The sequence below is a fragment of the Schistocerca piceifrons genome, chromosome 1, assembly GCF_021461385.2.
Source record: "Schistocerca piceifrons isolate TAMUIC-IGC-003096 chromosome 1, iqSchPice1.1, whole genome shotgun sequence".
Taxonomy (NCBI): Eukaryota; Metazoa; Arthropoda; class Insecta; order Orthoptera; family Acrididae; genus Schistocerca; species Schistocerca piceifrons.
In genome coordinates, this window is record NC_060138.1 from 1,061,115,798 (window position 1) to 1,061,133,397 (window position 17,600).

Here is a 17,600-nt window from a genome sequence, read left to right on the forward strand (position 1 = left end):
GTAGTTGCAGGGCAACAGTCTGGATGATTGACTGATCTGGCCTTGTAACATTAACCAAAACGGCCTTGCTGTGCTGGTACTGCGAACGGCTGAAAGCAAGGGGAAACTACAGCCGTAATTTTTCCCGAGGACATGCAGCTTCACTGTATGATTAAATGATGATGGCGTCCTCTTGGGTAAAATATTCCGGAGGTAATATAGTCCTCCATTCGGATCTCCTACTCAAGAGGACGTCGTTATCAGGAGAAAGAAAACTGGCATTCTACGGATCGAAGCGTGGAATGTCAGATCCCTTAATCGGGCAGGTAGGTTAGAAAATTTGAAAAGGGAAATGGATAGGTTAAAGTTAGATATAGTGGGAATTAGTGAAGTTCGGTGGCAGGAGGAACAAGACTTTTGGTCAGGTGATTACAGGGTTATAAATACAAAATCAAATAGGGGTAATGCAGGAGTAGGTTTAATAATGAATAAAAAAAATAGGAGTGCGGGTAAGCTACTACAAACAGCATAGTGAACGAATCATTGTGGCCAAGATAGACACAAAGCCCATGCCTACTACAGTAGTACAAGTTTATATGCCAACTAGCTCTGCAGATGATGAAGAAATTGATGAAATGTATGGCGAGATAAAAGAAATTATTCAGGTAGTGAAGGGAGACGAAAATTTAATGGTCATGGGTGACTGGAATTCGTCAGTAGGAAAAGGGAGAGAAGGAAACATAGTAGGTGAATATGGATTGGGGGGAAGAAATGAAAGAGGAAGCCGCCTTGTAGAATTTTGCACAGAGCATAACTTAATAATAGCTAACACTTGGTTCAAGAATCATAAAAGAAGGTTGTATACCTGGAAGAATCCTGGAGATACTAAAAGGTATCAGATAGATTATATAATGGTAAGACAGAGATTTAGGAACCAGGTTTTAAATTGTAAGACATTTCCAGGGGCAGATGTGGATTCTCACCACAATCTATTGGTTATGAACTGCAGATTGAAACTGAAGAAACTGCAAAAAGGTGGGAATTTAAGGAGATGGGACCTGGATAAACTGAAAGAACCAGAGGTTGTAGAGTGTTTCAGGGAGAGCATAAGGGAACAATTGACAGGAATGGGGGAAAGAAATACAGTAGAAGAAGAATGGGTAGCTTTGAGGGATGAAGTAGTGAAGGCAGCAGAGGATCAAGTAGGTAAAAAGACGAGGGCTAGTAGAAATCCTTGGGCAACAGAAGAAATATTGAATTTAATTGATGAAAGGAGAAAATATAAAAATGCAGTAAGTGAAACAGGCAAAAAGGAATACAAACGTCTCAAAAATGAGATCGACAGGAAGTGCAAAATGGCTAAGCAGGGATGGCTAGAGGACAAAGTAAGGATGTAGAGGCTTGTCTCACTAGGGATAAGATAGATACTGCCTACAGGAAAATTAAAGAGACCTTTGGAGAGAAGAGAACCACTTGCATGAATATCAAGAGCTCAGATGGCAACCCAGTTCTAAGCAAACAAGGGAAGGTAGTAAGGTGGAAGGAGTATATAGAGGGTTTATACAAGGGCGATGTACTTGAGGACAATATTATGGAAATGGAAGAGGATGTAGATGAAGACAAAATGGGAGATAAGATACTGCGTGAAGAGTTTGACAGAGCACTGAAAAACCTGAGTCGAAACAAGGCCCCGGGAGTAGACAACATTCCATTAGAACTACTGACGGCCTTGGGGAAGCCAGTCCTGACAAAACTCTACCATCTGGTGAGCAAGATGTATGAGACAGGCGAAATACCCACAGACTTCAAGAAGAATATAATAATTCCAATTGACAGATGTGAAAATTACTGAACTATCAGTTTAATAAGTCACAGCTGCAAAATACTAACGCGAATTCTGTACAGACGAATGGGAAAATTGGTAGAAGCGGACCTCGGGGAAGATCAGTTGGGATTCCATAGAGATGTTGGAACACGTGAGGCAATACTAACCTTACGACTTATCTTAGAAGAAAGATTAAGAAAAGGCAAACCTACGTTTCTAGCATTTGTAGACTTAGAGAAAGCTTTTGACAACGTTAACTGGAATACTCTCTTTCAAATTCTGAAGGCAGCAGGGGTAAAATACAGGGAGCGAAAGGCTATTTACAATTTGTACAGAAACTTGGAAGAGCAGTTGAACGGAATGGACAGTGTCTTGAAAGAAGGATATAAGATGAACATCAACAAAAGCAAAACGAGGATAATGGAATGTAGTCAAATTAAATCGGGTGATGCTGAGGGGATTAGATTAGGAAATAAGACACTTAAAGTAGTAAAGGAGTTTTGCTATTTAGGGAGCAAAATAACTGATGATGGTCGAAGTAGAGAGGATATAAAATGTAGACTGGCAATGGCAAGGAAATCGTTTCTGAAGAAGAGAAATTTGTTAACATCGAGTATAGATTTAAGTGTCAGGAAATCGTTTCTGAAAGTATTTGTATGGAGTGTAGCCATGTATGGAAGTGAAACACGGACGATAAATAGTTTAGACAAGAAGAGAATAGAAGCTTTCGAAATGTGGTGCTACAGAAGAATGCTGAAGATTAGATGGGTAAATCACATAACTAATGAGGAGGTATTGAATAGGATTGGGGAGAAGAGGAGTTTGTGGCACAACTTGACCAGAAGAAGGGATCGGTTGGTAGGACATGTTTTGAGGCATCAAGGTATCACAAATTTAGCATTGGAGGGCAGCGTGGAGGGTAAAAATCGTAGAGGGAGACCAAGAGATGAATACACTAAACAGATTCAGAAGGATGTAGGTTGCAGTGGGTACTGGGAGATGAAGAAGCTTGCACAGGATAGAGTAGCATCGAGAGCTGCATCAAACCAGTCTCAGGACTGAAGACCACAACAACAACAACAACAACAACTTACAACAGATTAAAATGGAGTAGGTTAATTCAGATGACTTTAGGTTCCCAAAAGAAAGACAATGAGGTACAGATACTGAAACTATTTCTCAGTGGATGAATTCCTGCAGGACAAACTGGTAATTTGATCTGGATACAACTTACATATCCCAATGTAATCATTATAGTGTTATTTATTATTTATTAATGCAAAAATCATTGTAAATGTATTGTAAATATTTGACATGTCTCCTGTAAACAAACAAAATGGATTGCAAATGTATGTCATGACACAAATAAACCATAATTCACAATTCACAGTGTCTGCACTACATGAGCTTAAGCATGTTGTATTTAGAGCTGATATGGAATTAGTGAAGTGATAAAGTTGCTAAAATGCATAGCACTGTAACAAAGAAAGTTTCCATTAAGGTAAACAGGGTACTCAAAAGAGAAGACTATATTTCTGTTTTAGTAAGTCAATACCACCTTCAAAGTAATTCTAGGAAAGTTAGAATTTCTTCTGTTTATTTTATTTCATTTATAGAGCAATTACTATCTTGGTAGCAAACACATAATGTGGTGAATGATTTTATTTTGAATCAGTAGTATCTTTTTGATTGGTTAAACGTTACTCTTCTATACTTTCTCAATATCCATCATAATTATGATACCTGCAATTTAACCTAACGCTGATTTTATGATTGAGAGCTGTTAATTGTTTTGACAGCATTTTTCAATTTTTTTTTATCAGCTATTGAAGTTAATAGTTTCTTTACAAGTAATGCCTGTTTATTTTTCAGATTTCAGTCAGTACTGGACTTATGAGGGCTCCTTGACAACCCCACCATGCACCGAAAGCGTGATATGGATGATCCCGAAACAACCAATTCGAGTATCTGGAAGTCAGGTATGTTTAGCAGAATTAAGTGACAACTGACAAATACTTAATACAGCATTCAGCAGAAAAGTAAACCAACACCTTATGTGGATCATCATGGAAAGCACAAATTGTTTTTTACCGGGCAGCAGATTATAGACATGAACAAAAGCAACAGAACCTCTCAGAACTATACAAATAAAAAACAGAAACAAAATAAGACAAGACTAGGCAAGGACAGAGCATGAAGTTGGCCATGGCCTAATCAAAGGAACCATCCCAGCATTCACCTTAGCAACTTGCGAAAATCGAGTATTTTTGAAAAGAGGGATTTAGTTGGATGACACTGGACTGCTCATATGAAACACTATTTGAAATTTAGGCTCATAGGGACAAATCAGGATAAGGTAACAGGAAACTGACATTTCTTCCTACTCTATATTTTAAGCAGCATATCAAAGAAGTCATAAAGAAATAAAAGGAAGGTTCAGACGTGGAATTAAATTCAGAGTAAAAGAATATCAATGATACAATTCACTATCGATATTGCTATTCTCTGTGAAAGTGAGGAGGAATAACAAGGTGTACTGAATGGAATGGTCGGTAGATTGAGCATAGAATATGGACTTAGAGCAATGCAAAAATAAAAAACTACTGAGAAGCAACAGAAATGAGATTACTAACAAACTTAACCTCAAAACTGTGCATAGTAGAAATAGTGAAGAAATTCTTTTCGAAGATGTTGAGCTACAGTCATAAAATACTGTTTAGAAGAGTAAACTGCCATTTGACTGTTTATTACTACATTTGTTTTATCCAGAGTCTGGCTTTTATGCCATTCTCAAGTACAATATTAAAAGTTGTTAGACCATTATTGTGTCATACCTGTTAAGGCAGGCTGCAAAGTGGAATGGTCACATGTGGAAGTGGACATGATATCAAGATGTAGCCAAGTCAAACACAGCTGACTGACACTAGATAGAACACAGAGAAGGAGAAGACAACAGCAACCCACAAACAATCAAGTGCAAAGTGGAAACCTTTGCTACAACAATATCAATGGTCAAGAACAAAGAGAAAGTCAATTTGAATCATGACCAGACCAAGTGCCAAGCGAGGTTATTATTGAATAGTCCATAGTACAGCAGTGACAGTAACCGATGGCATCAGATGCAAGTATGTAACTGACTGACTGTTCACTTGGTGGCCATATTTATAGCAGCCACAAGGGACACTACTGGCTTGAGAATTCACATGGCGAGATGAAGGGCTGCTCATGCTGCAATTGCAGTGCTGTGGTGAGATCGTGCCCTCTAGAAACCATCTAGGATTATTTCCTCTGGCAGGCATTCAACCTCTGTGCAGCCAGATACCATATCCTCCCCTCTGAAACAGGCACGTAGTTGGAAACACCCCAGACAATGCCATGGGGGTAGACTAGAGTCATGTTTGAAGATCTGGTTCCTTGACAGCCAGTTGCAGAAAGGGAGGATGTTCAGTGGTGTCCATTAAGGCATAGTTGGTGCTGGGTGTGCCAAGGTGTTCCACCAATCCACATGGATGTGGAAGGAATTGGGAATTGCTGGTGCAACAGTGTGGAGACATAGGCTGGCACCACATGTTGTTTACAGTGTTGGTGAAACTTGAGCCTAGAGGGTACCACATGATATTTCTGAAAATAATAATTAGTCAACAGAGGTCAGACAGAGGCACCAATTTATGGAGAAGAAAGAACATATGCAGCGATGAATAGTGGCATTGACTGCAGGGCGGCTGAGGCATGGAGCAAAGTGGCCTTATGCGCTCAGAGTTTGTCCACCTGAAGCTGCTGCTGTTGCATTAGCTGCTGCTGCTTTTGCTCCAGCAGGCAAACTAATTTAGCATTATGCTACTCAACAGCTACCTTTTTCCTTGTCACCTATACTATATCTGAGTGGCTGAATGCCCGCACAGATATCAGAGCCCAGGAGAGAAACACCTTACACCAAAAGCCAGAAGGATCACTTGCAGAAGAGAAGGTGACAGCAAGCGGAAGCTGAACTGAGTACAGTTGACTGACAGCAGACAGGACAAGACCAAAGCAACCTATGTAAACAATGGATTGCAAAGAGGAAAGTGAAAATAACTCCACTGTACAAACACAAGTTCAGTGAAGTTATTTTGTCTACTCACATATGAGAAATGGATAGCAAATGCTGGTTAGATATGATCTGTCTCTAAACTGAAAAGCGAGCAGTGCTCAAGGTGGGGGAAGCTGCCTATTCTGAAAGAACACTACAACTGCCATTCAGGATAACTAAGAATCAGTGTAGAACACTGCACAGATCTGGCACAAGGTGAACTGTGGAAGGTTTGGTTGTTGTTGCTGTTGTGGTCTTCAGTCCTGAGACTGGTTTGATGCAGCTCTCCATGCTGCTCTATCCTGTGCTAGCTTCTTCATCCTCCAGTACCTACTGCAGCCTACGTCCTTCTGATCTGCTTAGTATATTCATCTCTTTGTCTCCCTCTACGATTTTTACCCTCCACGCTGCCCTCCAGTACTAAATTGGTGATCCCTTGATGCCTCAAAACATGTCCTACCAACCGATCCCTTCTTCTGGTTAAGTTGTGCCACAAACTTCTCTTCTCCCCAATCCTATTCAATACTTCCTCATTAGTTATGTGATCTACCCATCTAATCTTCAGCATTTTTCTGTAGCACCACATTTCGAAAGCTTCTATTCTCTTCTTGTCCAAACTATTTATCGTTCACATTTCACTTCCATACATGGCTACACTCCATACAAATACTTTCAGAAACGATTTCCTGACACTTAAATCTATACTCGATGTTAACAAATTTCTCTTCTTCAGAAACGCTTACCTTGCCATTGCCCGTCTACATTTTATATCCTCTCTACTCCAACCATCATCAGTTATTTTGCTCCCCAAATAGCAAAACTCCTTTACTACTTTAAGTGCCTCATTTCCTAATCTAATTCCCTCAGCATCACCCGACTTAATTCGACTACATTCCATTATCCTTGTTTTGCTTGTGTTGATGTTCATCTTATATCCTCCTTTCAAGACATTGTCCATTCCATTCAGCTGCTCTTCCAAGTCCTTTGCTGTCTCTGACAGAATTACAATGTCATCGGCGAACCTTAAAGTTTTTATTTCTTCTCCGTGGATTTTAATACCTACTCCAAACTTTTCTTTTGTTTCCTTTACTGCTTGCTCAATATACAGATTGAATAGCATCAGGGAGAGGCTACAATCCTGTCTCACTCCCTTCCCAACCACTGCTTCCCTTTCATGCCCCTCGACTCTTGAAACTGCCATCTAGTTTCTGTACAAATTGTAAATAGCCTTTCACTCCCTGTATTTTACCCCTGCCACCTTCAAAATTTGAAAGAGAGTATTCCAGTCAACATTGTCAAAAGCTTTCTCTAAGTCTACAAATGCTAGAAACATAGGTTTGCCTTTCCTTAATCTTTCTTCTAAGATAAGTCGTAGGGTCAGTATTGCCTCACATGTTCCAACATTTCTACAGAATCCAAACTGAATCTTCCCCGACGTCAGCTTCTACCAGTTTTTCCATCCACCTTTAAAGAATTCGCAGCTGTGACTTATTAAACTGATAGTTCGGTAATTTTCACATCTGTCAACACCTGCTTTCTTTGGGATTGGAATTATTATATTCTTCTTGAAGTGTGAGGGAATTTTGCCTGTCTCGTATATCTTGCTCACCAGATGGTAGAGTTTTGTCAGGACTTGCTCTCCCAAGGCTGTCAGTAGTTCTAATGGAATGTTGTCTACTCCCGGAGCTTTGTTTTGACTCAGGTCTTTCAGTGCTCTGTCAAACTCTTCACGCAGTATCTTATCTCCCATTTCATCTTCATCTACATCCTCTTCCATTTCCATAATATGTCCTCAAGAACATCACCCCTGTATAGATCCTCTATATACTCCTTCCACCTTTCTGCTTTCCCTTCTTTGCTTAGAACTGGGTTTCCATCTAAGCTCCTGAGATTCATAAAAGTGGTTCTCTTTTTTCCAAAGGTCTCTCTAATTTTCCTGTAGGCAGTATCTATCTTATCCCTAGTGATATGTGCCTCTACATCCTTACATTTGTCCTCTAGCCATTCCTGCTTAGCCATTTTGCACTTCCTGTCGATCTCATTTTTGAGACATTTGTACTCCTTTTTGCCTGCTTCACTTACTGCATTTTTGTATTTTCTCCTTTCACCAATTAAATTCAGTATCTCTTCTGTTACCCAAGGATTTCTACTAGCCCTTGTCTTTTTACCTACGTGATCCTCTGCTGCCTTCACTATTTCATTCCTCAAAGCTACCCATTCTTCTTCTTCTGTATTTCTTTCCCCCATTTCTGTCAATTGTTCCCTTATGCTCTCCCTGAAACTCTGTACAACCTCTGGTTCTTTCAGTTTATCCAGGTCCCATCTCCTTAAATTCCCATCTCCTTACATTCCCACCTTTTTGCAGTTTCTTCAGTTTTAATCTACAGTTCATTTATTTATTTATTCATCCGAGGAACAATAAATATTGTATGGATGTCGTCAGTTTACAACACATGAGCACACATTTACATTTACAATGGAATAGGTTTCTCATATTTTGTGTAGTTTTTATAACTAGTCATACACACATTTATAATTACATAATATTTTGGTGATAATGTCATATGTTGCTAATAATCTACATCTATGTTAAATATTCTTTTACAGTACAACAACTTTTACTTACTAAAAAGGTTTTAAGCTTTTGTCTGAAAGTGAGAGGCTCATTTATTTCTTTAATTTCTTGTGGTAATTTGTTATACAGTTTTATCCCATTATAAAATATACTTTTTTGCGTCTTTGCCTTGTTCTTTCTATCTAGATGGAGGTGGTGACAAGCTCTTGTTTCATGGTCATGTATTAGGCTGTTTGTGTTGTACATGTTGAGATTTTTCTTAATGAACAGTATGTTCTGAAAGATATACTCACAAGAAACAGTTAGAATGCCTAGCTTTCTAAATAATTCTAGACAGTGGGCCCTGTTGTTGCTGTTTGTTATTACCCTTATGGCTCTTTTTTGTACTTTGAACACAGTTTGTATGTTACTGGCACTTGTTCCCGAAAACATGATCCCGTAGCTGAGGACTGAGTGTAGATATCCATAATATGTGATTTTAAGACAGGTATTATTGCATACCGGTGCAAGGATTCTAAGAGCATAGCATGCTGTGGATAATTTCTTTGCCAAGATGTTGACATGGTTTGTCCATTTCAGTTGGCTGTCTACATTCATCCCTAAGAATTTGGTACTTGTTACACATTCTAATTCATTATTATTAACTTTTATTCTAGTGGCATTGTGTTTTTTGTTCAATTGGAAGTTAATATAGTTAGTTTTCTTTACATTTAGGGTTACTTTATTTTTTAATGACCAGTTGTGGACATCATTGAGAGCCTCGTTTGCTCTTTCTGACAGTTGTGTTGGATTTTCACCTGTTATTACTATGTTGCTGTCATCAGCAAAAAGTATTTTTTCTTCGTGTCCGATACTTTGTGGGAAGTCAATGTATATAAGAAACAATATTGGGCCTAATACACTTCCCTGTGGGACGCCTATATTCACATTTTCTGGGTCAGACAGGTGTTTTATAAGGGAATTGTTTGAAACTTGTGATATCTCAACTCGTTGATCTCTGTTTTCCAAGTATGATTTGAACCACTTCTTTGTCACACCTCTTATTCCTATTTGCCCTAATTTATGAAGTAATATTTTGTGGTCAACTGTATCAAAGGCCTTGGACAAGTCTAAAAATATACCACTTACATTTTCACCTTTGTCCAGTGCTTCTAAAATTACTTTAGTGAACTGTGCTATAGCAGACTGTGTGCCTTTTCCGGGCCTAAAACCAAATTGGTCACTGGAAAGAAGATTACATTTATTCAGGTAATTTAGCATTTTTTTTACTAGTATTTCAATTATTTTAGAAATGATAGACAGTATAGAGATCGGCCTGTAGTTCTCTACATTTTCCACATCTCCGTTTTTAAGGATAGGTATAACTTTTGCTTGTTTTAGGTACTCCAGAAAGTATCCATATTCGAAAGATTCATTAATTATGTCTGTTAATGGGCCCTTTATGGAGTCTATACAATCTTTAATTACGCAGACTGGGATTTCATCAAGTCCTACTGAAGTTTTATTTTTTAGTTGGTGTACTACTAGTGCCACTTCCTTTTCTGTAGTTGGCAAGAGCACCATTGAGTTTGTTGGCTGGTTCTGAGTAGGTAAATCATACGTATCTGGAAATTTCTGCTGTAATTTTTTTGTAAAACTACTGAAATATGAGTTTACAAAATCAGCTAATTTTTTAAGGTTACCTACTGGTACATCTTTGTTTTTAATATGTGAATTGAGGTCCTTTTTAGCAGAGTTAGATGTTTCCTGTTTGACGATGTTCCAGGCTGCTTTGCTCTTGTTTTCAGCTTCAAGTAATATTTTGTTGTTTGAAAGTTTTTTTGCAGCTAGCAACACCTTTCTGTATATTTTCCTGTACTTTTTGTAGAATTGCAGAACTTCTGGGTTAGATTGATTATTTTTTATGGAGTTGAGATATCTAAGAGTTTCTGAGGATTTTTTGATACCTGTAGTCACCCATTGATTTCTCTTTGTAGTTTTAATTTGATAAAAAGTTTTGGGAAAAATCTCTTCAAATCTGAGTTTAAAAATTGAAATGAACTTGATAAATTTCTTATTTGCATTGGTTTCTGCATAGACTTCCCTCCAATCTTCATATTCTAGCTGGGATTTAAACTGATACAGGGCTGATTTGGAAAACATTCTTTTGTATGTACAAAGTTTAGGAGGAGTTTCTACATGAATGTTAGTTTTTAAGATCTGGCAGAGGTGGTCTGATAGGCCCAGGTTTTGGACAACAATATGACATTTTTTACTATCAATATCTGTAGCTACATGATCTATGGATGAGGAGGATTCTTTTGTTATTCTAGTTGGACAATTAACAAGGGAGGATATTCCATAACAGCTTAGAATATTCACATATATGTTGCTAGCCTTATCAGGCTTCATATTAATGTTTAAGTCACCACAGATAATTACATTTGCTTTTGGTCCAGAAACCTTGTCTAAGCTTTGATTCAGTTTTGAGAAGAATATATCAATGTCTCCACTGGGAGAGTGGTACACACAAAATATGACTAATTTTTTTGCTGTGCCAGGTCCTATTATTTCAACAGTGGAAAGTTCAAAATGTTTGTCCTCACCCAGATCTAAAAGATCATATCTAACTTTAAATGACATACCTTCTTTTACTTAGATACATGAACCTCCACCATTCATTGAGATTCTACTATAGTAACAAGCAAGGTCAAATGAGGCTAATGCAATGTGTTCAATTTCCTTCCATTTGCACCAGTGTTCAGTGATACACAAAATTTGGCTATCAAAATTTTCCAGTTCTACTTCTAGCTGTTGTGCTTTGTTCTTTATGGCTTGAATGTTTTGGTGAAACACTGTTAGGCATTTGTTTTCACATATCTTGGTGGCGCCTTTCCCTTTAGACCTGATGCTAAAAAATCCTTTAGATGGGCTGGTGGCATGATTATTCTTCTGTTGATGACAGTGGAGGTGAGTCTGTTGCCAGTTAGACTTGGAAGTTGGTGTATCTAAAGGTATCTGCCTTATGTTAGTCTTGTAACTGAGGCCGGGTACCAAAAATCCTTGTTGTAGATTCCTCCGCTTGCAAGCATTTATCTCTTTCCCTGTTATGTGCTGTTGTTCACTGCTTTGCCCCAGCAAAAATCCTGGCTTCTCAAGGGTGGCTGCCTTCTTCTGGTGTGATGACTGCTCCTATTACCACTGCTGCTGCTATGTGCTGTTGCAGTGAATGCCAGTGATTCTGGTTGCTTGGTTATTGATGTTGGAACTACTGCTTCTGATGTTGCTGTGACTGCTAATGATTCTGGTTGGTTGGTTTTTGATGCTGTAACTATTGCTTCTGTTGTTAGTTCTGCTGCTGCTAATGTTGGTTCAGTAGTAGGTTCCTCTGTTGCTACTGTTTTTTCGATGGTCCATTTGCGTGCTGCTCCTGTTTTTGCTGGTGTTTTGCTATTGGAGATTTATACCATCCCAGTTCAGCGGCTGTCACTTTGTAATTGCATTTAATTGCTTCCCTTATTAAGTTTCCTATCCTGGCCTTTCCATTTCTGTTAAGGTGCAGCCCATGTTTCATAAAACATTCTCTGTCAAATGTGCTTGAGTCAATTAATTTCACATTGCTGAATAGCCTACAACTACTTTTAAGTTTCACATTAATTCTGTGAATTTCCTTATTCACACATGACCATTCAGGTAAATCATGCATGTGGGTAAAGTTCACCAGTAAAATGTTTGTATTTGACAGTACTCGCAAAAGACTCAAGAGCTGTTTATACATTTTCATAGCATAGTTTTCGTAAATGTCTTTAGCTCCTGTGCAGATTACAACACTGTCCTGCTTGTCATAGTTATATTTTACGATGTTTTTCATCACTTCTTTGAAACCAGCACCTGGTTTAACCATGCCTGTGACTGTCGTTGATTTACTATTTACTTGCAGTTCTTGAGAAATTCCTTTGGCGTGACTGTCTCCAAAGACGTCGAATTTGATTCTTTCTTCTTTGTCACACACGTCAGTTTTTGTTTATTTGTATTTTCACTTTGTTGCAAAATGTCGTATTTGTTTTTATCGCATAATGTGACAGATTTTACAGAGTTTGTTATTCTTTTAGTGGACAAGGGATTACCTTTTAGCGACACTTTTATCCACTCGGACGTTGTTTCACTGTCTTGCATCACTTCACTAGCGTTTTGAATATCCTTATTGCAGGCATCACTACTATTCGACAGAACACTGTACCTGTTTTTATCTGTAATTATAATTTCATAACCAATAGATTGTGGTCAGAGGCCCTGGAAATGTCTTACAATTTAAAACCTGGTTCCTAAATCTTGTCTTACCATTATATAATATATCTGATACCTTTTAGTACCTCCAGGGTTCTTCCATGTATACAACCTTCTTTCATTATTCTTCAACCAAGTGTTAGCTATGATTAAGTTATGCTCTGTGCAAAATTCTACAAGGCGGCTTCCTCTTTCATTTCTTCCCCCCAATCCATATTCACCTACTATGTTTCCTTCTCTCCCTTTTCCTACTGACGAATTCCAGTCACCCATGACTATTAAATTTTCGTCTCCCTTCACTACCTGAATAATTTCTTTTATCTCGCCATACATTTCATCAATTTCTTCATCATCTGCAGAGCTAGTTGGCATATAAACTTGTACTACTGTAGTAGGCATGGGCTTTGTGTCTATCTTGGCCACAATAATTCGTTCACTATGCTGTTCGTAGTAGCTTACCCGCACTCCTATTTTTTTATTCATTATTAAACCTACTCCTGCATTACCCCTATTTGATTTTGTATTTATAACCCTGTAATCACCTGACCAAAAGTCTTGTTCCTCCTGCCACCGAACGTCACTAATTCCCACTATATCTAACTTTAACCTATCCATTTCCCTTTTCAAATTTTCTAACCTACCTGCCCGATTAAGGGATCTGACATTCCACGCTCCGATCCGTAGAATGCCAGTTTTCTTTCTCCTGATAACGACGTCCTCTTGAGTAGGAGATCCGAATGGAGGACTATTTTACCTCCGGAATATTTTACCCAAGAGGACGCCATTATCATTTAGTCATACAGTAAAGCTGCATGCCCTCGGGAAAAATTGCGGCTGTAGTTTCCCCTTGCTTTCAGCCGTTCGCAGTACTAGCACAGCAAGGTCGTTTTGGTTAATGTTACAAGGCCAGATCAGTCAATCATCCAGACTGTTGCCCCTGCAACTACTGAAAAGGCTGCTGCCCCTCTTCAGGAACCACACGTTTGTCTGGCCTCTCAACAGATATCCCTCCGTTGTGGTTGCACCTATGGTGCGGCAAGGTCCATGGTTCATGGGGGGGGGGGGGGGGGTGAAGTTGAGGTGGAGGTTGAGGTTTGGTATAACTTTTGAAACACCCTGTCATTGTTTTTTGTGACTAGTTGTGTAGGGAGATGGGGACACTCTTGCTCGCTCTTCAGTTTGCAGATCTATGAAGGAAGCGAGTGCATGAGCACAATCTGGTGATCTACTCTACCTTCCGTCACACATTTGTCCCTCCCCCCCCCCCCCCCTCCCCCCTATCCAGCCTGTCACACCCCCAAAGCACAATTTTTTTCCTTAATGAAGTTCTGTTGCATCTTTGTGTGTTACACACATTAAATACTTGTCCTTAACCCATTTCATTTAACAATTTATATGACTAAACTGCTATTTTTGAATAATCTGCAAAATTTATTTCCCCTGAAATGTGGAAAACTGTTAGTCCCAGAAAAAACGGTACCCTTTTTTTGTAGGAAATTTAATGTATTTTAGTTTTGTACCAAGAAACATTTTCACCAAAAGCTGTGATTTTGGCATTATTGAAGAATAACAAAAAAGTGACCTTTAATTATCTGCCCCCATAAAGTGACGTTTAATCATCTGCCCACATGCCTGCTCCCATTCCATCATTCAGGATTCTTAGCACGTTGTTCATGGCACATCTGCCTATGACTGTACAATAATTTGTGACTATATGAATTTTTCCCCTGATTTTCCTTCACTGATTGGACTAGGATGTTCTCCTGCATGCTTTGCTGGGAAAGCTTTCCTGAGAGAAATATCATCATGTTGAAAGGCTTAGCATCCTCCTAATGGTTTTTTTACAACTGAAGTATGCTCATATGAAAGTTTATGGTCCCAATGTGACACACAGTACGAGTTTCACTGCAGCATACACTTATTACTGAGAGAACCACTTATTATACTCAACAATCATCATGCAGGCATAGAAAGCTGAAGAAAAGTTGCACATAACATGTGGCAGTTAAGATGGGCCACCCCAAATACACCCCAAACAACTCTATTAGGGTGCTTTTTTGCTATGCTATAACAGACATTGTGCTGAATTACTGATGTGCATCAGTAATTTTTAATATTTATTGCACCCTAACTAGGAAAGAGTTCTTTTTTAATGTTTTAATGGAACTATATACTTTTTTGTGGCAGTGGAAAGAGCACTCATTGAAGACTTAAACATAATGTGTGTATCTTGATCAAATAGTAAAAAGATAAGTGGTGTGGCAAAACAGTCACACCACCAGAAGAAGCTCAGATTCTATACAGTAAGTTACTGAACTTCTCCTCAAAGGCTCCTTCCAATGCTAAGGAAAAAATTGTATGGTTCCATTTAAAAAATAAAAGCAGTGTCATTCTGGCAGCCATATACCTTAAAAACTACTTTCATGTGTTAGAAAACTCACCATAGTGCCCGCTATAACTTAGCAGAAACCACACCTTGATTTATTCTAGATATATTTTGGGAGGCATATCTTACTTTTCTCATCCTGTATACATCATTTATAAGGGGGCCCTCCACCACTATAATCAAGTAAGTTGAATCAATGATGAGGCTGGAATAGACTGATAGAAGTGTGCACATAAGAAGTTTTGCACAGGTAGTCATTAGGACATCAACAATACGGCAAGAAACTGAAGTTTGGAAAGGTGCAAGAAGTGATCAGGTTGTTGTAGAGGTTGGGAAATGTTCAAGTAGTTAGGAGACAAAATAAATACTGTTAACAGAATTCCATGGCATGAGTTAAGAATGTAAGAACACTGGCAGTAAAGCTGGTTCGTATGTTCCAAGTTACAATGCTTCTTGTGAATAACAGCAGAAATTGTACTCATTGTTGTGAAGTAGTTGTCTAGGGGACTATTGTTATAGATCCTGATTGAATGCTTTGAAAAACTTGGTGAGCTTTATCCACCGACTTCAGAATATTGTTGCCAATAATAAATGACCTTATAAACCCAATACGTGTCATATAGTAATAACGAAATTTGTGAAATAAGGCTACAAAAGCATTTGTTTAGTTAATACAGTTGTAACTGCTTTTTTTCATTGTATTATTACTATATTATTTATTTTTAACTTCTAAAATCCTACATTCTACTATTATCAGTGATACACAGAAGGAATGTCATGTGCCTTGCTGCAACCTCTCTTATAAGTGGCAATCACTTACACTAAATTTAAATTACTGGCAATAATATGCTGCTATAGGGATTTGCAACACTTTCATCTAAGAGTAGAGACTACTATTGACCATCAGGCTTCAAAAATTTATTGTGTTAAAAAAATGCAGAAGTTTTGTTTGGACATGTGAGCTATGGACAGATAGATCTATTCTTCATTCCATAGATCCATTGTGATGAGACCTTCAAGGATGTATAAAACACAAAAAATGTATATTTACAAAAGAATGGATTTGCTAATTTTCCTTCCATGCTTGTAAGAGCATGCATGTTTATGTATGTAAGTAATTTTAGTCGTATGGCAGATTTTATCATTCATTACTTTACTAAGTGTTAATTTCTTTATATTTATTATTTATCCTCTATTACAGCTTTCAGCATTTCGTAGTCTGCGCTGTTATGGACCAGGAGAGCAATGTCCTTGTGATGAACTTCAAGGCCTTGTAGTGAAAAATTACAGGCCTCCTGTGCCACTTGGCAATAGGCAGCTTCGAGAATGTGGTTCACTTTAAGTCGTCTTTTTCTGCAGTGGTGTGGGAAATGGGAAAAATAAATAACTTCTCTACTGACATCACCAAATTATAGCTGTTACTGAAATATATTTTACTTTATGTCAACAAAACTTTTGAGAGAGTTTAATGTAAAGGCTGTTCTTTAGTGTTAGCATCTCAGGAAGATTTCTATTTTTTTTTTTTTTTTTGTTGGAAATATATATACATAATAAAAATTGTTATGTATTCTTGTCAGAGTTTTTGTTAACATAGGGGATTGCTTATGTGAAGATTTTAAAGCCAGATAGTAAAATAAGGATTATAAATATTTAGCATAAAGTGACAGAATGATGCTAGAAATGGGCCTGTTATTTAAAGGTTTTATAGTATAAATATGTTTAGGTTATAAAAGTTTGTGTATAGTGATGTTATAATATGTTGATTGCTGATTTATGTATTGATAAACTTTGTTACCAGATGTAAATTTATTTACTGTTATTCTGATACATATTGTACAATAAAAAATGGGATCTATGTTTCCTTCAGATGTAATTAAGCCTGTCTCAGAAACTTTCCGGTATCATAACTCATCTACAGACACAAATTGTACAATAATCACTTACTGCTGCTGCCAGTACTACTACTATGAATACTAGCACCACCACCATCACCACATCTTTCCATGAAAAGTAGCCTACCTGCGCCAGCTTCAGATTGTTATTCACTGCTAGTAAAAGAATTTATAAAGTGGCGATGATTCAGTGAAGAGACAGATTATGTTAAATAGCAAAAATCGTAATCCGTACATCTGTGATAGAATGTTTTATGGATTTATTTGCCACAAGACTAAATGGAAGTGACTTTTTATTGCATAACTTCCACATTATTCTCTACACTAGAGTAATTTAAAAGAATCAGTACATTAACACCTCATCCACATCTAAAGAGATACTCCATAAGTTAATGTAGAGTGCATGTTGGAAGGCATTTTGTACAATTATTGTGAAAATTATGATCAAAAACTATAGACTCCTGCTAGAAAAGTTTACTGCTGTGGTTATAGAGGCTCAGAACTATCTCTGACCAGATCCTACCTCAGTGACAAAAAACAAATTGTAAAGCTCAGCAATACAAGGTCAAATGTCTTGGATTTCATCCAGGGCATGCCAAAGTGTTCTT

The 17,600-nt window shown here is 37.9% G+C and overlaps 1 protein-coding gene across 1 annotated transcript in view; it reads left to right on the forward strand.

Annotated features, from left to right (window-relative positions):
- The window catches only part of LOC124797296 (carbonic anhydrase 13-like), a 244,959-nt gene extending 227,982 nt beyond the window's left edge, over nucleotides 1–16,977 (forward strand). Inside the window, exons 6-7 of the mRNA XM_047260776.1 lie at nucleotides 3,677–3,783; nucleotides 16,302–16,977. Of these exons, the coding sequence (XP_047116732.1) occupies nucleotides 3,677–3,783; nucleotides 16,302–16,442 (248 nt within the window). The 3' untranslated portion in view covers nucleotides 16,443–16,977. The remainder of the gene's footprint in view (nucleotides 1–3,676; nucleotides 3,784–16,301) is intronic.
- Nucleotides 16,978–17,600: the final 623 nt, after the last annotated feature.